General features: G+C 46.7%; 1 protein-coding gene across 1 annotated transcript; it reads right to left on the bottom strand.

The window, feature by feature from the left end:
* Positions 1 to 16,381: 16,381 nt before the first annotated feature.
* Positions 16,382 to 18,895, bottom strand: LOC117845401 (UV-stimulated scaffold protein A homolog). Its single transcript, XM_034726433.2, has 2 exons — positions 18,567 to 18,895; positions 16,382 to 18,462 (listed from the first exon to the last, which is right to left on the bottom strand). Exons 1-2 carry the CDS (start codon positions 18,831 to 18,833, stop codon positions 16,597 to 16,599), a joined length of 2,133 nt encoding a protein of 710 aa, XP_034582324.1. The 5' UTR covers positions 18,834 to 18,895; the 3' UTR covers positions 16,382 to 16,596.
* Between the last annotated feature and the right edge of the window lie 3,387 nt (positions 18,896 to 22,282).

The raw sequence follows: 22,282 nt of genomic DNA, 5'->3' as shown, positions 1-22,282 counted from the left end.
TTGGCCACTTCCATTCGAGCCGAGACCACGTCCAATCCACTTGGATTCGACGTCTCGGTCATTGCCGGCGGCCGCCTCAAAGGTTCTGGGTGACGACGATCTCCTCGGAGAGATCCTCATCCACCTCATCTTCCCCAGCAGCCTCGTTCGCGCCGCCCTAGTCTACCGGCGCTGGCTCCGAGTCACCTCCGAGCCGGCCTTCCTCCGCCGCTCCTCACCCTCCACCCGCCACACCTCCTGGGTTTCTATGCCGAGCACGCAAGCCCCAGTTCCCCAAGTTCGTGCCAATGCCTCACTAGTAGAGAATTGGCTTTCGATGCGCCCCCTTTTATCCCGGTTTAAAGTTGGCCCAGGATAAAAGGGGGTGCGCCACGGTAGGCAACAATGGAGGGGAGAGTTAGTCCCGATTGGTAATTGCAACCGGGACTAAAGGGGCGGTTGCAACGGCTAGTGGAGGGCTGTCGGTGGCGGCACCCTTTTATCCCGGTTGGAGCTTCCAACCGGGACTAAACTTTCAACCGGGACAAAAAGGAACACCTTTTGTACCGGTTGGAGTTTTTAACCGGGATAAAAACTCATCCCCATTAAATACGGCCAAGACAGAGGACTTTCTTCCTCCTCCAGCCCGAGCCAGTCCAGCACATTGACAGAGAGAGCTGAGCTTCACCTACTCTCCGGTGGTGCCGAAGCAAGGGAGGTGCTGCCCGAAGTTTTTTCCCTCATTTTCGTGGGAATTTCACTCGGCCAACACAAGTGTTGTGAAGGTTTGCTACTTCATCCTCGTGTTATGCTTTGATTTATACTTTGGAGATGGAAAGATTATTTGCTAGAATGTGATGATGAAGTAGAAAAATGGAGAGGTATTTTGAGCTAGAATGTGAGGGAGATTGATGTGTCATATATATAGTATGCATTATTGCAGTGGTTTAAGAATGATGCTACCTTGTCTAGACGGTTTATCTTATCAAATTCAATATGGTTTTTCAAATCCATACTTGTTGAACTTGCATACCGTGTTCATCTCTGCGATTATGTTCTCCGCCGAGCAGCAACGTATGTCAAGAAGGAGGTTCGATTCTACAAGAAAGAGTGGATACGGACATCGTGACCGTGTCCCCTTTTCCGTAGCATCTAACCTCTTTCATGACGAAGTGCCGTGCCGCCCAGTTGAGGACATGCTCGCGAGATGATCACGGTCTTCAAGTTTAACAACTTCTGCAGTGGTAAGGAAAGAATTTTTGTACATAGATGACTTCTGCTACTTGTTGAACTTATAAAATTCAATAAGGTTTTCAAATCCATACTTATTGAACTTGCATACCGTGTTCATCTCTCCGAGGATGTTCTCCGCCGAGCAGCAACGTATGTCAAGAAGGACGTTCGATTCTACGAGAAAGAGTGGATACGGACATCGTGACCGTGTCCCCTTTTCTGTAGCATCTAACCTCTTTCATGAAGAAGTGCGGTGCCGCCCAGTTGAGGACATGCTCGCGAGATGATCACGGTCTTCAAGTTCAACAACTTATGCAGTGTTAAGGTAATAATTTTTGTACATAGATGGCTTCTGCTACTGGAGGAAGTGGCGATGGTGGGGGCGATCGTGGTTCCTATTTCGGCAAGGGGAAAATCATAGTTGGCCCTCAGCATAAGCCGAAGAAAAAGAGCGCGCTGGAAAAAGCAATGCTTCGTTATTTGCAGCAACGTCATGAAGAAGTTGTTACCGCGGGTCAGGAACCTCCTTTTGGTGGCTGTTATGCTCCACCCTCAGTCCCGGGTGTTTCACGTCCACTTAGTACTACCGTTTCAGGCGGCACAAATAAACCTAAGGATGAGGTTGGGTCAGCGGAACCTTCGTCTTCACCGTCCAAGGATGCTTAAAGTCCTCCTAGATAATAACCAATGGATGGTTTGTTGTATTGTATCATGTTGTTTGGGACTTTAATTTAAATATGTGTATTTGGATCTTCATGTTGTTGTATTGTACCATGTTGTTTGGATCTTTAATCAATTTTCACGCGTAATCCACTGTCAAGTGTAATCCATTTTTATGCGTAATACGATGCAGATGGACCGGCAATGGATGTATAATGCAGACAGGCGGAGCAAGGCGTTTATTGATGGCTTGCATTATTTTCTCGAAGTGGCCAAAGCGAACAAGCCAGAGAATGGGTTCGTATGTTGTCCATGCTTCCAATGCAATAACAAGAAGGAGTATTCAAAGAATTCCTAGGGGACTATTCACAGTCACTTGTTTAAATACGGTTTCATGCCTAACTATTTGGTTTGGACCAAGCACGGTGAACTAGGGGTCATAATGCAAGATGGCGAGGAGGAGGAGGAAGATGACACCATTCCGGACTGGGTTGCAGGCCAAGCTTTTGCAGGTACTACAATGGACGAGGCTGATGAAGATGAGTTTGCAGAAAATGACCCTACTGATGACCTTGGTCAGGTGATACGAGATGCATACAGAGATTGCGAAACTGAGAAGGAAGCAGCAAAGTTGCAGCACATGATAGATGATCACCAAAAATTGTTGTACCCAGGTTGCCAGCAAGGCCATAAAAAACTAGGTACGACACTAGAATTTGTGCAATGGAAGGCAAAAAATGGTGTGTCCGATAAGGCATTTTAGGAGATGTTGAACATTGTCAAGAAGATTCTCCCCGAGAATAATGAATTACCGTCCACAACATATGAAGCTAAACAGATTATTTGCCCTCTCGGATTGGATGTTCAGAAGATACACGCATGCCGTAATGGTTGTATCCTCTATCGTGGTGATGAATACGAGAAATTGGATGCTTGTCCCGTCTGCGAAGCCCTGCGGTATAAGATCAGGCGAGATGATCCTGGTGATGTCGAGGGGCAGTCTCCCAAGAAGAGAGTTCCCACGAAGATGATGTGGTATTTCCCTATAATACCACGCTTGAAACACTTGTTCAGGAACAAGGCGAATGCTAAGTTGATGCGATGGCACAAAGAAGACCGTAAGGAAGATGAGATGCTGAGACACCCTGCAGATGGGGCACAGTGGAGATCAATTGATAGAACATTCCCGGACTTTGAAAGTGAAGCAAGGAACATAAGGTTTGGTTTAAGTACTGATGGATTCAATCCATTCGGTGAGTTGAGTAGTGGCCATAATACTTGGCCTGTGACCCTTTGTATGTTCAACCTTCCTCCATGGTTGTGCATGAAGCAGAAGTTCATTATGATGCCGGCGTTTATCCAAGGCCCAAAACAACCCAGCAACGACATTGATGTGTACCTAAGGCTATTGGTTCATGACCTTTTACAGCTCTGGAAGGAAGAAGGTGTACGTGTGTGGGATGAGGATAGACAAGAGATCTTTAATCTACGAGCATTGTTGTTCGTAACCATCAATGATTGGCCTGCATTGAGTAACCTTTCATGAAAGACAAATAAGGGATATCGGGCATGCACCCACTGTTTAGACAACACAGACAGCATGTACTTGAAGCATTGTAAGAAGGTCGTCTATATGGGTCATCGTCGATTTCTCCCTGTTCACCACCAGCTTAGAAAGAGCGGGATGCATTTCAAAGGGGCGCCAGACCATCGTAAAAAACCTGCACACCGTAATGGAAAGCGTGTCTTCGAGATGATGAAGGATGTAAATGTAGTCTTTGGAAAGGGACTTGGTAGCCAACCTATTCCGAACGACGATAACGAACATGCACCCATGTGGAAGAAAAAGTCAATATTTTGGGAGCTACCTTATTGGGAAATCCTAGAGGTTCGCAATGCAATAGACGTGATGCACCTGACAAAGAATCTTTGCGTGAACGTGCTAGGCTTCATGGGTGTTTATGGAACCTAAAAAGATACATTGGAAGCACGACAGGACCTGAAAGCCATAGGGCAACGAGATGACCTACATCTGGAAAAGAGAGATAATGGACAGCACTACTTATGTCCTGCCAGTTACACTCTCAGCAAGGAAGAGAAGGATAGCATGTTTGAATGCTTGAATAGTATGAAGGTACCATCTGGGTACTCCTCGAATATAAAGGGAATAATAAATATGAAACAAAAGAAGTTTACAAATCTCAAGGCTCATGACTGCCACATGTTGATGACCCAGTTGCTTCCGGTTGCACTAAGGGGTGTTCTACCAGAAAATGTTCGGTTGCCGCTCGTAAAGTTATTCACGTTTCTCAATGCGATTTCGCAGAAGGCAATCGATCCATCCAAGCTATCAAAGCTACAGAACGATGTGGTGCAATGTCTTGTCAGTTTTGAGTTGTTATTTCCACCATCCTTCAATATTATGACGCACTTACTAGTTCACCTAGTAAAAGAGATTGGTATTCTCGGACCTGTATACCTGCACAATATGTGGCCTTTCAAGAGGTTCATGGCAGTCCTAAAAAACTATGTTCTTAATTGTGCCCGTCCAGAAGGAAGCATCGCCAAGGGATATGGAACAGAGGAGGTGATCGAGTTTTGTGTTGATTTTATTGATTCAATTGACTCGATTGGGGTTCCAACTTCACGCCACGAGGGGAGGCTCCGAGGAATAGGCACCCTTGGAACGAAATCAAGTTTGAGCAATGATACTGATTTGTTCGACAAGGCACACTACACTGTTCTACAACAGTCATCCTTTGTGTCTCCGTATATCGAGCAGCACAGGCAGATGGTAGCTTCCAAAAACCCGACCAAATCCGATGCTTGGCTTACCCATCATCACATGGAAACTTTTCCCTCCTGGTTGCGCCAACAACTTATGGGTAACTCTAAGATTCACCCACAGCTTGCCTGGTTAGCCAGGGGACCTGCTAGCACAATCGTCAAATTCCAAGGCTATGAGATAAATGGTTACACATTTTACACGAGAGCCCAGGACCAGAAAAGCACGAACCAGAATAGTGGTGTCCGCATAGATGCCATGGACAGAAATAATAGCAAAGAGTCGTATTATGGTTTCATACAGGAGATATGGGAACTCGAATACGGACCGCTGTACATCCCTCTATTTCTTTGCAATTGGGTGAAGCTAACTGCCGTAACCAAAGATCAGTACGGAATGACAATAGTAGATCTGAGCAAGACTGGATACAGTGATGACCCATTCGTACTTGCCAATGATGTGCATCAGGTGTTCTATGTGAAGGACATGTGTAGCAAACCCAAGAGGAATCCAGAAGAGACATGGGAGCCAAAGTGCCACATAGTTCTTCCAGGTAAAAGAAAAATCGTGGGAGTCGAGGATAAAACAGACCAATCAGATGATTATGATCAGTTTGATGGCATGCCTCCATTCGCCGTTGAAGTTGATCCAAGCATCCTGCTATCCAAAGAAGAGGCTCCGTACTTACGCTACGATCATGATCAAGGAACTTTCGTGAAGAAGAAATTTTACAACGTTGTATTGTAATGCGCTAAATTTACATGACCTTTGTGTATTAATTGATACAATTTTTAATTTACCCTATGTATGATTTCATGTGTTCTTAAATTTGTTAGGTGAAGATTTTTTAGATAAACATGAACAATGTTAACCACATACATACATGGATTTTTCTGCGCATTGAAATTATTTAATTGAATAATTTCTTGATCACAGCGATGCAGTAAAATAAATATTTCAGAGGCTAAATGAACTGGTATAGAATTAATGACTAAATCATACTTATTGTCAATTTACTCGTTATTTAAATATATTTTTGCATGTACAAAATATGTGAAGGTTTTGTTTTTCATCCTGAAATGCAGTGAAAAGATAAAATAAAATCCATTTCAAAAAAACAGGCGGGAGAAGAAAACTAGGAAAAAGACCTTTTGTCTCGGGTGCCAACAGCAACCGGGACAAAAGGCCCCCCTTTTATCCCGGCTGCAAACGGCAACTAGGATAAAAGGGTACTTTTCGTCTCCCGCCTGGACGTACCCTTTTATCCCGGTTGCCAACTGCAACCGGGATAAAAGGCCCCCCTTTTATCCCGGTTGGTGGTGGAACCCGGGATAAAAGGGTAGGCTCCCAACCCCACCTGGCGGATGCACCCTTTTGTCCCGGGTCCCGTCACAAACCGGGATAAAAGGGGGGCCTTTTATCCCGGTTCGTAATGGCACCCGGGACAAAAGGCCCTTTAGTCCCGGGTGCCATTACGAACCGGGATAAAAGGGGGGTTAAAAGGCACTGTACTCCCTTCTACCCCCACGCCAGTTACACTTAGCAAAATTTTTGCCAAGTCCCGCGCGTTCTGCTCCGTCGCCGCCCGTCCGCCTCCCTCGCCGGCCGCCGCCTCGTCATCCCCCATTACCCCGGTTGTCGTCGTCCCGCCGCCGACCGCGCCCAGACATCCTCCTCCTCCAACGCCCCGGCCGGCCCGCCTCGATCCTCCTCGTCCGTCGCGCCCGGCCCCTAACTCGTCGCCGCTGGCCACCAGAGCTCCATCGCGGGCCTCGTCGCCGCCTCCATCCTCGTCACCGCCTCGTCGTCCTGCCATCCCGCGCGCCTTGGCTCCGTCGTCATCGCCTCGGCCGCCGTCCTCGCCGCACCGGCCGCCGCCGTCCCGCCGACCCGGCCACCTCGTCGCCCCGGCCACCGTCGACGACCGCGCGCGAGAGGTCCGCCGCGCCGGCCGGCACTGGCGCCGGGAGGGCCCTTTTTTAAGTTAGAAAATTAAGTTAGATTTTTGTATATGTGTTTAAGTTAGATTTTTAAGTTAGATTTTTTTTAAGTTAGATTTTTGTATATGTGTCCCCTCCGCCGTCCCGCCGCCGTGACCGCCGCCGTCACAACCTAGTAGGCACCGCCCGTGGTTCCGGGGAATCGTCCCTGCCTCCGCCGTACCACCGCCCTGACCGCCGTCGTCACAACCTAGGCACCGCCCGTGGTTCCGGGGAACCGTCCCCGCCTCCGCCGTACCGCCACCCTAACCGCCGCCCTGACCGCCGCCATCACAACCTAGGCACCGCATGTGGTTATTGCTAGAAATTCGTAAAAATTCATGTTATTGCTAGAAATTCGTAAAAATTCATGTTATTGCTAGAAATTCGTAAAAATTCATGTTATTGCTAGAAATTCGTCACAAAGTACTACTAATTTGTAGAAATTTGTATAAATATTCTGGACTTTGTAGGATTCATGTTATTTTATGCTTTCATTATATAAATATAAGTAAGGCGATTTCTATGACTGTCATGTATGATTCCATGTATGTTTCAATCAATAGTTGAAATGGCAGACGATGAGACCGCAAGATATATCATGGAGCAGATAATCGCTGGTGATGGTAGTGGCGACAACGTTCCACTATCGTACACGGATGAAGAGGGCACCCAGGTGGACATGTTCCTCAACATGTCCGCCGATGGGAATGAAGAGCAACAGCCGTAGCAACACCTTGATGTGGCGGAAGGTTCCGGTGAGGTATATATAACGATTCTTGTATTGTTTCACGCCACCATTACTACTACGTACTAATTGACGAATCTTGAACTGTTAGCCCTCCGGATCGACGCAAGGGCAGAAGACCCGAGGTCGTACAAAGGTGATGGAAGGGAGGCTTGTCATCACGGAAGTGACAGAAGAGGGCAGGCCGGTTGCTCCCGAAAAAGTAGCAAAGAAGTACGTGAGTCAGATGGGGGCAATAGTCCGGGACAACATGCCTATCAGCATCAGAAAATGGAAGGGCAGAAGCACTAATCCGTACGCCCTCCCGGAGATAGAAAAGAATATGTTGTGGGAAGACGTGAAGAGACATTTCACATTCCCCGAAGGATATATTGAGAAGGATGTCAAAGCGTGGACGCTTAAGAAGATGGCTACACAATTCCATACATTCAAGAAGATGCTGGATACCCACTACTTTAAGAAGGGCCGAACTCCAGACTTCAACGCGTGGCCAAAGTTGAGGGACCACTGGGATGCATTTGTTGAATATAAGAGGAGTGAAGATGGTGTGAAAAAGATCATGACCAACACAATAAATGCTAGTCAGAAGGGCTACCACCATCATCTGGGGCGAGATGGGTATGGCTCAACAATTCCCAAGTGGAGGAAGATGGAACAAGATCTGATCGAACGGGGAATCGTACCTGCAACTATTGAATGGCCTGAACGATCAAAAAATTGGTACTACGCTCATGGAGGCTCCCTGAGTCAAGAGGATAGGACGTTGATTTTTAATGACACAATACGTGAGAAGGCCGAACATCTTGTGAAGAACATTGAAGATTCTAAGGCTGGGAGGTTGAAGGTGGATCGAGAAAATGATGAGCTCACATTGGCCCTCGGTAATCCGGAGCACCCAGGACGTTGCCGAGGGTTCGGGGTGGTTCCGTGGAAGTTTGCTTTCCGAGGCGACAGCGCCTCGTATAGAAGCCGGAAGCGAAGAAAGGAACAGATCGAGGAGAGCTGGTGGCAGATGCTAGAATCTAAAGGCGGGCACAAGAACAAAGAATGATGGATGAAATCAATCGTCGGGTGGCCCACGCAGTTGCGGAGTTGGCCCAATCACGCCTCTTGAGCAGTTGTGCTTCTACAGGGGTCCCCGATGCGTAGACGCCCAGGTTACCCGTGGAGGAGCAACGGTTCCACATGGATGCCATCACACAACGGACCTCATGTGAGCTGCATGCACCGGTCGGCAACCTCACTATTAAGGTATACTTATACATAATATTTATGCAATCTTGTCAATTGATCCAGGCCTCGAGATCGGAGTTCAACTTGTTTACTTCTGCTATATGTACAGGTAGCGTACGGGAGTGCGTTAGCAACCCTGGCGGGGCAGAGCAGTCATGGCATGAAGATTCCACCTGGCTACGCCAGCGTCCGCGTAGAGCAAATAGTTGATAGCCAGTATGAAGGTCTAGAGCTCGACCTCCCGGGAGGCGACGGGAAAAAGACATTGGCAGATGCGCTTCATGGGATCATTCTATGGCGAAAATGCTACATCATTATTCCCGGCACGGAGCCATCTCCTCAGAGCTCAAGACCGCTCCCCGTAGATCCCCAGCAGCGACCTTCTCCTCATACCTCGAGACCGTCATCTCCTGCTCCAGGACCGTTCCTTCCATCTATATCAAGGTCTCCATCTCCACCACATCCTGGTGCTGGGAGCGATGACGACAATAACAACACCCCTCCCCGATCACCGTCGCTGGCACCAAGAGTGGCCCCCTTGAAGGAACCTGCACCACCACTAAAGAAGTCACGAGCACCGCCTCCCAAGCAAAGACAGAGAAAGAAGAAAACAAAGGAGCCTGAAGTGACTCGAGGGAGATGCTCGGCCTGAAGGTAAAACCGATAGATTTTCACGGCGAAGGGGAGAAAGTGCTGTGGCTAGACTTCAAGAATATATACGAAGTGTACCATCATGATGCCCTGGACGTCTCTCTGATCAGCGCTTGAGTTCTGTAAGTGTCCGTTTATCTCTACATGTAAATTTTGGCGTGCGTCACCGTACTAACTTCGTCTTCCATTTCATGTAGGATGATAATTCAGACATGCCGCCGAGAGGCGTACCTACATATAGGCTTCATGGATCCATCTGTAGTTAACCAACAACAGATACAATTAGCGCCGGAAAAAACCTTGGTGGAAGTATACAATTTCCTAGACAAACAAACATTTAAGGATTTCATACTACTTCCATACAACTTCAAGTAAGTGTGTGTATACCGTCTACTTTCGATGTCTTTTTCCTTATCTCTACATGTTAGTTAGCTCTAATATGCATGAACATTTTACGCACGCAGCTTCCACTGGATCCTTATTATAATTGAGCCTGAAAGAAGCCATGTCACTGTCTTCGATTCGTTGAGGAAAGATCCGATGGAGTACCAAGAAGTGCAAGACATGCTAGGCTTGTAATAATTCTGAACCTTTATCTCTATGCAAAAGTTTATTTCCTAAATTTTATCCCTGTTACACTATATCATTCATTATTCTAATCCGCAGCGTATGGAAACAATTCATAAGGACACACAAAGGTCCATTCAAAGAAAAACTTACATGGAACACAGACTTCCCGGTACGTATGAAGTCTGCACATTTATTACATTGTATAACACGAATATTTCATAACTTATTTTTTCCGCACTGAAGTGCTTAAGACAGGAACCCGGGAATAATCTATGTGGCTACTACATCTGTGAGCACATGCACAGTTTTATGGGACCCAATGGACTGAAGATGACGCCGCACAACTTTAAAGTACGTAAAATAAAACTATTACTAGTTAATTATTTTCTAGCTCCTTATATGTATTTGTTCGTGTAACATTCACAAATTTCCAAATTATAGATGTTAAATATTCAACAAGAACTCTTGAAGGAAGAAAGAGTAGCGGCAATATGTGAAGGTCTCATTGAATTCCTAATAGGATTCCTAATGGACGAGGTGGTAGATCCAAAAGGAGAATTTTATTACGATGGACGACAATTAGACACTCCGATCAGCAACACCACGACGGGAAGATTGTAGATAGATACTTTGATTTATTTGTATATATAATACGCGCTAATTATGATCGATTTGTACTAAGCTAGTTGAATTGTGTATATGAATTGTGTATAAGAATTGTGTATATATATAGTAATTGTATAATTACAAATCCCATTCGTTTAAATACTAGTTGATTTCGTTCTAAAAAAATCTCAACTACTAAAGGTTAACAAAAGGGCCGCGGTACTACGTACGTGATGCATGCATGAAAAATTCAGGCGCCATGCAGTGCCATGCAGACGCCATTTAGTCTCGGTTGGAATCCAGTCGGGACTAAAGGGTAACCCTTTACTCCCGGTTGGGAAATCCAACCGGGACTAAAGGGGCACCCTTTAGTCCCGGTCGCTTTTACCAACCGGGACTAAAGGGCCTGTCCCGCGCCTGGCGTGGCAGGCCCTTTAGTCCCGGTTGGTGACACCTTCCGGGACTAAAGGGGACCTTTACTCCCGGTTAAAAGACCCGGGACTAAAGACCCCCTTTTATCCCGGTTGGTTTATCCTGAATGGATTTTCGAGAGATATGCACCCTACCAACCGGGACTAAAGGTCAATTCTCTACTAGTGCCTGACACACCGTCAGAGCTCGCCAGCGCGGCCTTTGACGAGGCCTGCGTATCGGGCACATCGGTGATGTCCATCTTAAATTGCGTGGACGGCCGCCTCCTCGTCAGACTCTACAGCCCAGGCCGCAGAGACGCCGTGCTCAGCCCACTGCACCAGGCAGAGCCGCCGTCATCCTCCCGCCGCCGCCGTCCACGAATACCTTCGACGGCACGACATGGCTCAACAGGTGCCTGCCTGATGGTGGCGTAGCCGCCTGCGCCGTCTGGTGTTACTGGGAGCAGAATAAGTGGATCATGCAGATACACGAGCTACAAGATGATGGTGCTTGGCACAACCTCGCCTCGCCACCGGTACAGCTCCCGGCGGCCTGTCACACTCACCTTATTCACATTCTTCCCATGGACGGCAAGATCTTTTTGGTTTCCTCGGCGAGTAACGTCGCCGCATTGCGCTCGGCCTCCTCAGCGCCATCATATATGCAAACCATTGCATTCCCGGATGTGCTGGAGTTAACTGGAGCTGGAATAAACTACACGCTGACACCAATGGTAAACCGTTCCAATGCCACGTTTTGTATGATCCACGTAAAAGATCTTCAGATTCACATTTGGCTCCACAATCTGGATGGCGGCAAATGGATGCTAGAGGAAACCATCTGCTTGCGCACGATTTGTGCTAATTCTGGGGTGACGATTTCAGTTGCTCAGGATGGGCTTACTACCACCGGTGGTGCTGTTAAACTTCATGGAATTGAACACGGTGCCAAGTCCGCGTTCATACAGGTGGGTGATGATGTCCTCTACGTCCACACGAAGAGCAGAGTCGTGGAGAAAGTGTATAGCATAATACCAGGTGATGGATACTTGACTAACCTTGTTCCCTTTATGATGATCCAGTCTCCTGTCTTCCCCGCGAGTAAGGAAATCAGTGATTGAATGGAATGATCCTGTAAGGATTGCCTGGATGTAGAATAACCTCTGGTTTATTTAAACTTTCAAATGTTTTGCAAGGCGCCTTATGCTAGACTCTAGTTTCACGTATCATGATTCTGCATAATGATTCCTCTTTTTTCCTGAAATTGCATTGTGATTCTTTGTTTCTGGTTATGAATGTAGTTTTTCCATGATTGTTTGATTGATACGCGAACAAACACAATATATATTTCTTCATGTGCTTTAGTAGCTGCTTCATAACTTCTGATTAATGTGTTTGTTGACATAACTGAAGTAGTAAGGCTATTCTCAATGGGAGTTTCATTCTCATTTAATAATTCGACACATGAGCAATTCTGATGACATGGCATGTTAAATATGAAGAGAGAGAGGGAAGGAGTTTCATCAGGATGAAATTCTGTATATATTGTTTCCAAGACTACGAAACCTGATGAAACTAGAATTGAGGATTAGAGAGTTTCATCTCATCTCATCCACATCCAATCACATGCCTCGCAATTACATGGTATGTCTAGCCTATGAAACCGCGAAATGAAACTCTGCATTGAGAGACCTCTTGTTTTTTTCATCTACTCAAATCTCTTTTGATGGCATATCACTTTTGGAAACCGTGATATAAAACTCCACATCGGGAATAGCCTAATAAGTTGGTGAATGGTTTGCCTTTTTCATTTTTATTGCCAGTAGTGAACTGTAATTTGCTAGGATTAGCCGACGTGGTCGTATAGCTGGAGATAGGCCAGGATGAATTTTGGCGGGTGGAAGAGGAACGTTCAGTTTTGTAGACTAGACGAGCAAGAAGCTGATCATGTTGGCGAAATTGATTCCACACTGATCATTGTATCCCCAAGATGAGAAAAAGCTTCATTACCTTAGTCCGATCACGTACGGCGTTGTCCAAACATTCACTACCACCGTCTCTTTAATTGTTACTAGAGTTATCTGATTGCAGCTGTTTTATGGGTCCATCATTAGATGAAAACTTTCCTTTTGTAAACATGAGATCCTTTACTGTAACTTTGATGTACAATTTTACACTAACAAACTTGAGAGGCTTAAACCTTACATATACATAGATAGACAATAAGGTTATATATGTATGAGCACGTGCCAAAGCTGGTTACAAAAGCTTGGTTCTAACTTTTCACCAAAAAAACAAAGAACAATGGTATCAACTGTTCCATTCACATCATGCAGTGTGCAAGCTGCTTACATCCAACACGGAACGAAAACACTACCGGAATGTCCAAGTTTGCCGTGTGTCCACGGCGAAGCCAAAAAACACTCGGCAAAGTCTTTGCCGAGTGTTACACTCGGCAAACAGTGTACACAGTGTTGACAAAAGTTTCTTTACCGAGTGTTTTTTATCGGACACTCGGCAAAGACTTTGCCGAGTGCTAAAACCAATGCCGAGAGAGAAGATGGTCATGGCGCGTTTGCCGAGTGTCTAACGGCATAGGAACTTGGCAAACATGCCTTGTTTGCAGAGTGTCTGGGTCAGGACACTCGGCAAACATGACTCGTTTGCCTAGTGTTTTTCCGTAGATAGTGGGCAAACAAGGCCTCTTTGCCGAGTGTCGCAGCCCAGACACTCGGCAAACGCTACAGTTCTTGCCCAGAAAGTAGTAGTTGTCAGTCAATCTCCTAGTAGAACTGGACGCCTCCCCAATTAACGAAGGCCGGTTGCGCTCCGGCGTCCATGTCGCCGAAGCCTGACGCGCCACCGAATCCATCGAGAGTAATCCCCATCGGTGCCACGAACTCCTGTTGGCCCTCGTCTCCTCCACACAGATACTGGTGCTCTAACTCTGCCATGCCGGCGCTTTCCTGAACCATCGGCATCATGACGTGCTCGGGCACTAGCTGCTCTGTTGCTGCATCGGCGGCCGACGCTGCCAAAGGAATTCCCTGCAAGTCATCGCGGCAAAGTTCAGGAACCCACTCCGAGATGCCTTCGCCGGTAAAAGCAGCCTGCGGCGCGGGTCCTGAAGTGCACCCGACGCCGGAGTCTTGATCGGCCGTCGTCGTCGTCGATCCAGCAGAACCAGAACTCGACGAACCACCGGCGGTGGCGGTGGCGGCGACGCGCGCACGCTTCATCATCGGCGCGGATTCGCTCTGGCCGTCGACGGCGCTGCCCGGCATGCGCTTGCGGTTCTTGCCGTGCCCGGTGAAGGACACGTGGCAGATCTTGACGGACGGGAAGGACGAGTCGGTGAGGACGTACTCGTGCATCACCCACCCCACGCTGCCGCCGCGGCCCATGTGCAGGTTGAGGTTATGCATACTCCAGTGTACCTTCTCGCCGGCGGTGACGCGCTTGTCGTCGGGGACATGGCGCTTCTGCGACACCCACTTCCCGCCGCCGCCGCAGCCGCGCTCCTGGCGCGCACCGGGCTTCCTCGCCTCGCCGTCAGCGCTGCCGCGCACGAAGAAGTAGGCCTCATCGTCACCGCCGCGGCCGTGGCGCTCGAGGAGGTCCCAGGGCAGCGTGATGCCCGCCGCGTCGTCGTCGATGATGGTGACGCCGGGGAACGGGGCCGGCTCGCCGCGGGCGCGTGGGAGGAGGTAGAACTCGACGAGCTCGTCGTCGTCGGGGCGGAATTGGACGCCCGGCGGGAGCCCAAGGATCTCCGGCACCGACGATGACATGGATGACATGGTGCGGTGGTTTCTGCTTGTTCTTGGAGCGAGAGAACGATCGGAGGGGACAGGAATAATCTAGCGAGTGCTAGTGGCTGCGCTTTGATCACGATGGGAAGATGGAGGGAAGAGAAGGCACTGTGTGGTTTTTTTATCTTGCCGATGCCCTGCCATGCGGTCGGTTTGACTCGTCTCCGGGTTTTCGAATTCCGAGCCGGTCGATGAAACATAGCCGGAAACGGAAACTAGACACCGTTCCGTTTGTGTCCGATCGTCAGCGGCTTCGCGCTCGGAAAAAGCGCAACGGACTCCGAAACCTCCCGATCGGATTGCCGCCCTCACCAGAACCCGAGCGGCCAGCAAAATCATCCAACCGCATCTGCCTGCGGATCCGCCACCCGGCGGCAGCGTGTTGGCCGGCGGATAGGGTCGATGACAGGCGGCTGACTGGCTGAGAGATTCCTCACAGTCACGGCGAGGACGATGACATGGAAAGGAATGAACGAGCGCCGTGGTGGCACGGTGCGGTGCGGCCATGCCGCCTTAGAAGCAACGCCATAGCGTGCAGGTGACCGCCGGCACATTAACCATCGCCTGCCGCGGCCGTAGCTCACAAGGTAGGCGTTCGTTTAGGATCCGGTGAGGGGCAGAGCCGCTGAGGCGTGCAGCGCGTATGGAGCATAAGATACCGGGGAGCTGGTTGCGTTTGCTTGATTGCTGTGTTTGTGGCTGCAGAACTTATGAACCTTGAAGATCAAGCAGATGTGTGGAAAACAAGAAAGGTACCTGGCTAATCTATCAGTTCTTGACTTCTGGTGTGCTCTGTACAAAGTACAAACACGTACAATTTCCACCGATCGATTGCTATATGTTTTCCTTTCGAGTGCTGTGTACAATCAGTTCGGCAGATTATGGTTACCCACCTCTTAAATTTTGTAGGTTGGTTAGGTATGGAATAATTTGGTTCAGATCCCTACCTATGCTGCGCCTCCAGTTTTGTGTTCTTCCTGGTATGTCGGTATCGCACTTTGTACCAAGCTACATGCTACCCAAGCATCCTGATTTGCACAAATTCCTAAATTTGTGGATATGAAAACATGTAGTTCAGCTATGACTATGAGAATCAGATCATGTGCAACTGTACTGCAATGGTACGTGAAACTTTGCTGCCATCAAATGGACTTCAAACCATGATTTGCGCATATGCCAATCTAAGCCATGCTGCTGCTGCTTCTAATGCTCTTGGATTATCTCCACTTTTAAGATAACCATTCTTAATCAAGTTCTGTCACTTTTTTCTGTACGTAGAAAAATAGACGAAATAAAAAAAAATCCATGTCAAGGAGAAGGATAGAAGCAACGCAAAAGTAGCTCACTAGAAGCATCATTCACATTGGTTCAACTAGGTAGTGCTCTTCTGCTTATACAAATTCCCTTGTGATTCATTTATCCTGTTAGAAGAATGGTGAAATGGTGAAGAAGCTAGCAACAACTGATAAAACTGGAGCTGAAACGAATCAAAATCGACAGAAGGGGTCCGACACAACGGTAATTCAGTTGTTGACTTTTCGTGCATTGCAAACATTACTTGGACAGCAAAAGTGAAAAAAGGCATTACCAACATAAGCAACATAAAGCGTAGTTTTGTCAGATTCCAAAGCATCACTGTAAGGGATGCTGATACATCATGACACGGCAGTTCCTCAAAAAGGTTCACTTTGAATGGAACAACGATACGAGAGTGCACAGTCAAAACTTAACATTAGAAGAAATGTACAAGGAACTTATTTGGTCAACTGTACAAGAACTGAATATCGGAAAATGAACCCACAGTTTTTGCTGATCTAGGTAGCTACACATTTCGTATTATTTGCTGACAATTGTACACTAATACCCAACATTGATTTCATTCATATCATTTTTATCCGTCTATACAAGAACAACTCAGCTGCTTCTGTTACCACTGGTTTGGAAATGCTTCCCTGTAGCTCATATCTTCATTATGAGAAGCCTCTCTTATTGTCGCATCTGTGGCTCGAGTGTTCAGAAGCCTCTCTGCAATTCTATCCTTGCTGGTAACTTTCTTCTTCAGCATTGATGCCAGCGTTGGTGCTTTTGCCTTACCTCGGCGACCCCGTCGACCCCATGATTCTGGAGGCTGCTCATAGGCTGCTGCAGAGTAGGAAGTTGAAGCAATAGCTGCCTCCCGCAGAACGTCTTCATTGTGCTGACGGATTCTCTGGCGTTGTGCTCTTTCCCGGGCCTTATGATCCATATCTCTTTTCCGGACATTTTTAATTGCCTGTCTTGCCAGCTCTACAGTAACGTTACCTAGATCATGAGTTCCAGCAATATTTCCATAGTCATTACTTATGTCTGTCATTCTTGAAGAAGAGGCCTCCTCCATATAATCACCATCTCTGTTTCCATTCAGCTCATTTGAGTTTCCTCTTATATCACAGTGCTCAACAGGATCTACTTCAGCACCAAAACTACCGCTGTGCTGCTCAAATGGATTTCCTTCAGCATCACGTGGGACAATTGATCCATGAAAAGGACAGACCTTAAGATCCCTTCTCTGGCAAAGCCCTCCTTTCTTTAGTGGGGCATGACATGGTAGGATCTCAACTGGGGCTTCTCTATAAACTGAGCTATGAACATTCAACTCTGCAATTTTTGCTGCAGGTATAACGGCATCATTATCCACCCTTCCCCAATGACTCTCGAGCTCAAGCCCTCTCTGGTTTACATGTGCATCCCCGCTGGAGCCCCAACGATCCAAGACAGAGCTCCATTGCACCACAGGGGCTTCAGCAAAGAGCTTTGATTTCTCTGGGTCAAGATTCCTAGTTCCATTACCAGCAACTGGCGCCTTGCCAATATCAGATTTCACTCCACCCACCACCTTCTTTCCCTTTCCGGTGTCCCGGCTGGTGCTTGCAACATCTACACTGCTCTGGACTTTGGCAGGACTAGGGGCCTCTATGTTTCCCTCCACCCAAAACTCATCATCCTCTTCCTCTTGGTCACCCTTCCTCCTACGAACATTGTCAAGGTCGAGTCCAAGCTCACTGCACTGATCTCTCACTGCCCGTATCTCATTCTTAACATCAATGAACTCCTTCAGTGCAGAATCTCTGAACCGGTTATCTTGAAGATTGACCCTTACAAGAACAGATATCCACTCCTGGACAGTTACCAGATGCTTTGACACAAGCAGCCGGTACGCTTCCCTCAGGGCATCAAAAACTGCTTCGTTCTCCTGAGTCTCAGGCAACCACTCCCCAGCCATCAATGAAGCCATTCTAATACTCCGCATTGACAGGGATGCAATCTCCTGCTCTGCATCATCATCATCATTCACATAGCCCTCAAATTTTTCATATTCAGCACGGATGATCTCCAACCCATTGCGAATCTCATCCATCGTGGACCGGATTTCAGCCTTGATTGAAGCGAGGCTTTGACGCAATTGCTCAACCTTGGCGGTCAGGATCTCCTGCGTGCGTGCCTCGCGGGCTGCTCGAGCCTCAACGGTGGCCCGTAGGCCCGGGAACTGGACGCGGGCGGACACCTTGAGGTACTCGACGGCCAGGCGGAGCTGGCGGTAGTGCGCGCCGAAGAGGTGGTGCCAGCGCTCGAGTGCTTGGACGGCGGCCTTCCGGAGGAGCCCCGCCGAGGCGGCCGGCGGCGGGAGCGGGTGCGCCCGACGGAACCCTACGGCGAGCGGGAGGAAGCCGTCGAGCGCGTCGGTCAGGAGGGAGCGGAAGAGCTTGGAGCGCATGAAGAGCTCGTCGGCGACGCTGAAGGCAAGAAGCCGCACCTGCGCGGGATGGGGAATCAGCGCGTTAGGGTTGGGGAGAATTGGGGGCAGATTGGTACGGGGGGAGAGATTAGAGAGAGAGATGGGGGAGAAGGCTTACGCACGTGGGAGTGGGGCTTGGACATGAGGGAGAGGAGGAGGTGGAAGGCGTCGCGGATGGCGCCGTCGGAGGCGCGGGCCGAGGACTTGATGGCGCGGAGGAGGACCGGGTCGACGGCGGGCGCGGTGGTGGAGGTGGCGCGCTCGATGAGGGACGCCATGGAGGACTCCGCCGCCGCGGCAGCGGAGGAGGAGGGGTTCGAGCCCATCTCTGCTTCGGCCGCCGGAGTGCGGTGGCCGGCGAAGGAGGAGGAGACTGTCGATCGCGGCATGGCGGCGATTCGCGGGGACAGGAGGGATCGTGCGGTGGATGCGACTCGTGGGCGGCGGTGGAGCCGTGATGTTGGACCGGGTTTTCATCTCGCTGGAGTGTGGGCCCGAACCAGCCTTTTGTCGGTTCAGTCGAAGAAGTTAGCTACTCTGTTCCAACAACCCGAATAAGGAACCGTTTGGTTCCTTCGCTTATTTTTAAGCAAGTATCACATCAATGTTTAAATACTAATTAGGAGTATTAAACGTAGCCTATTTACAAAATCCATTACATAAGTGGAGGCTAAACAGCGAGATGAACCTATTAAGCCTAATCAATCCATCATTAGCAAATGTTTACTGTAGCAACGCATTGGCAAATCATGGACTAATTAGGCTTAATAGATTCGTCTCGCCGTTTAGCCTCCACTTATGTAATCGGTTTTGTAAATAGTCTACGTTTAATACTCCTAATTAGTATCTAAACATTCGATGTGACGGGTGCTTAAAAATAAGCAAACGAACCAAATCAGGCCTAAGGGGGCGATTGGTTACAGCTAGTTATTTTTAGCACATGTTACCTCAAATATTTTGATACTAATTATGAGTATTAAATGTACGATATTTATAAAATCCATTATACAGATGGAGGCTAAACGGCGAGATGAATCTATTAAGTCTAATTAGTCCATGATTTGACAATATGCTGCTACAGTAAACATTTGCTAATTATGGATTAATTAGGCTTAATAGATTTGTCTTGCCGTTTAGCCTGTGCAATTAGTTATAATTAACTCATATTTAGTCCTCCTAATTAGCCTCCGAATATTTGATGTGACAGGAATTAAACTTTAGCTCGAGGAACCAAACGCCTCCTAAGGCTACGTTTGTTTCACATTATAATCCATGTAGATTATATATTCTAGATTATGGGTTACGAGTACTATAATAAAAAGAATATTTAAGGACTACCACGGGATCACAAATAATCTCAAATAAATTATTATTGGGTAGCTTGCTTCAGATTATTTGTGGTCTTCAAGTGGTCTCTATTATCCTTGATCATAATCCAGCTTATATAATCTTGGGACAAACAAATAGGGCCTAAGAAAATGTAAGGACCAATTCAACCGTAAATAAACATCTCACCTTAAATTAACTACTCCCTCCATTTTAAAATGTAGGTTGTTTTGATTTTTCTAGTATATAGATTCGGCTATGTATCTAGACATAATCCTATATTTAGGAGCATAGAAAAATCTTTGTATCTAAAAAAGTTAAAACGATCTATATTTTAGAATAAAGTGAGTATAAATAAATATATGTAGCCTATTCAAAATGTTGTATCAGAGTCGTCGAATCGGTTATAAGAAAATATTGAAGCGTATATCACATGTGGAAAAGTTCCAAGTGAGGTGGGAGGAGCACGTCAAAAATAAATATCTATTACCGTACAATGTTGAGTTAGCATATTTAGAACGTTGACATAGGATTTACGAATTGTTGAATCAAGTGTAAGATATTCGTGGAGAAAGATTGATGGGTTGCAATGGTTATACTAGATGGGCTTAACGGGTTTTAAAGTCATGTTTAACTAGCTTCCGCAAGCAACATAGGAGCCTTGAGCATTTCCCAACCAGGCCCGCGGGTCCAATCCAAGCTGGCTAGATTTTAGTCTACCCATGCTTCTATGTGAAAACAATGTCTGAAATATCAGGCCGATTCAAATCCAGATAATTTATTTTATTTACTTTTTAAAAATGTAAAGCTCGAGCCAATTCAACAACGTCCATGGAAGTCCATGGAATAATCGTAGGCAACTAGACATAACATTTAGCTAAAATGAATTGAGCTTTTCCTTCGACCCAACCTAGCCCGCAAAATACTTAGGTCTACTTCTAAGAAACCTACTGAGTAGAGAACAAAAGGGAAGGGAGTCTCAGTTTACTTGCCCGCGCTCCAACTCAATCATGTATTTGTTCTTTATCTATTTTTGTTTTGGGTCCTTTTGTCAAAAACATATAGTATATGCATTTTTCCTTAGTTAATATCTTTTATGAAGGGAAATAGTTGTATCAAATGAGCTATAAGATGCCAAGTTTATCATTCAATATGGTTATATGTGTGGGATCTTATTCCGACACGATGTATAACATGCCCCAATGTTAAAATTGGTAACGTAATTGCAACGTCGAGGCTATGTAATGTACTTTACTATCACGGAAGTGTATGAACGTTGAGGGCTCAGAGCTTTTGTTAACGTTCTAATGGTACAGAACAGACATCCGAAATCTTAAAAAAAAATTGGACGCTCCGACATATGTTGGAATAGTTAAGTATCGTTGTTGCAATTATTATTTCTACATGTTTCACAATGAATGTTGCACGAAACATAGTGTTTATGTTGCGACGGGAATTTTCTATCCCAGAGTTGAACGACGTAGTCATTTTTACATATTATTTTTCATATTGCAAACAGTGACAACTGATATTACACTAGGTAATTTTTAATATTTCATCGGAGCGTTCGATGGGAAATTTTCCATCGGACGTCCGGTTGCCGTTTAATCTTTGGTCCAAGGGCGAGCTATTGAGAAATGGTCTCTTAGACTTTATGCAACATGGATTTAAACCTACCTTATCAGCAAATCTGCCGATGTTCAGAAATGACAGACCGTATTTGAAAGGGGGAAATGTCTTTCAGAGTAGATTTTTATTCTCAATTTCTCTTGAAATATAATATCAATTGCTAAATACTCAATATCATCTTAAAATGACTTTGAGTATAAATATATTGATGCAAATTGTACGCACTGAATGTGCTTATAATTTAACTAATTATTGATGAAACTTTGTAATGTTTACTTTTTCCTTATCAAAATATGACTATCATTTCTGAACAGAGGAAGTAGTAACATGTGGGCCTCTGACCTTGTGTAATGTAACTATCCTTTTTATTTATAAATGAAAAAAATAGTAAGGGCATCTCCTGCTTTTCACCTCAAAAAAGATGGTAATGAGAGAGGAAATAAAGAAAATGCGATAGCTAGACACCACATATCATACTAGTTGCCTTCTGTGTAAAGTTTAGATAATTTGGTATAGGCCCCCTTGGCTGAGTTTTTAGCAGCTTCGGCTTCTCCCAGCAAGTACTGCCACTGTAGCGATCACTGTGAACGGGGATCCGGTGAATCCACTATTTTGGTTCCCACCGGCTCCTGGGAGCCGTTTGCTACAGTTCTCCGACATGATACGGTGATAGGAGGGAGCGGGAGCTGTTGAGAGCTATGCCAAAGGGGCTCATAGTTTAAAGATCATGAGAGGTTTCTAGCCAACTGATTTTGCGATGGTTTGAGTGAAAAACGATTTTGCGATGGTTTGAGTGAAAAACGATTTTGCTAAGGATGAGCCTTCTCTGCAGTCCTGTAGAGGACCACTTTCCCTAAGTAAGTCCCATTCTGTAGGGATTTTA

This window comes from Setaria viridis, chromosome 1, assembly GCF_005286985.2.
Source record: "Setaria viridis chromosome 1, Setaria_viridis_v4.0, whole genome shotgun sequence".
In the NCBI taxonomy this organism is placed as follows: domain Eukaryota; kingdom Viridiplantae; phylum Streptophyta; class Magnoliopsida; order Poales; family Poaceae; genus Setaria; species Setaria viridis.
This window is presented reverse-complemented; position numbering and strand designations above follow the sequence as displayed.

Coding starts and splice junctions, on each gene's coding strand:
- LOC117845401 (XM_034726433.2), bottom strand. CDS start 18,833: ATGCCGCGATCGACAGTCTCCTCCTCCTTCGCCGGCCACCGCACTCCG. Junction 18,463..18,566: donor TGTCCAAGCCCCACTCCCAC/GTGCGTAAGCCT, acceptor CATCCCGCGCAG/GTGCGGCTTCTTGCCTTCAG.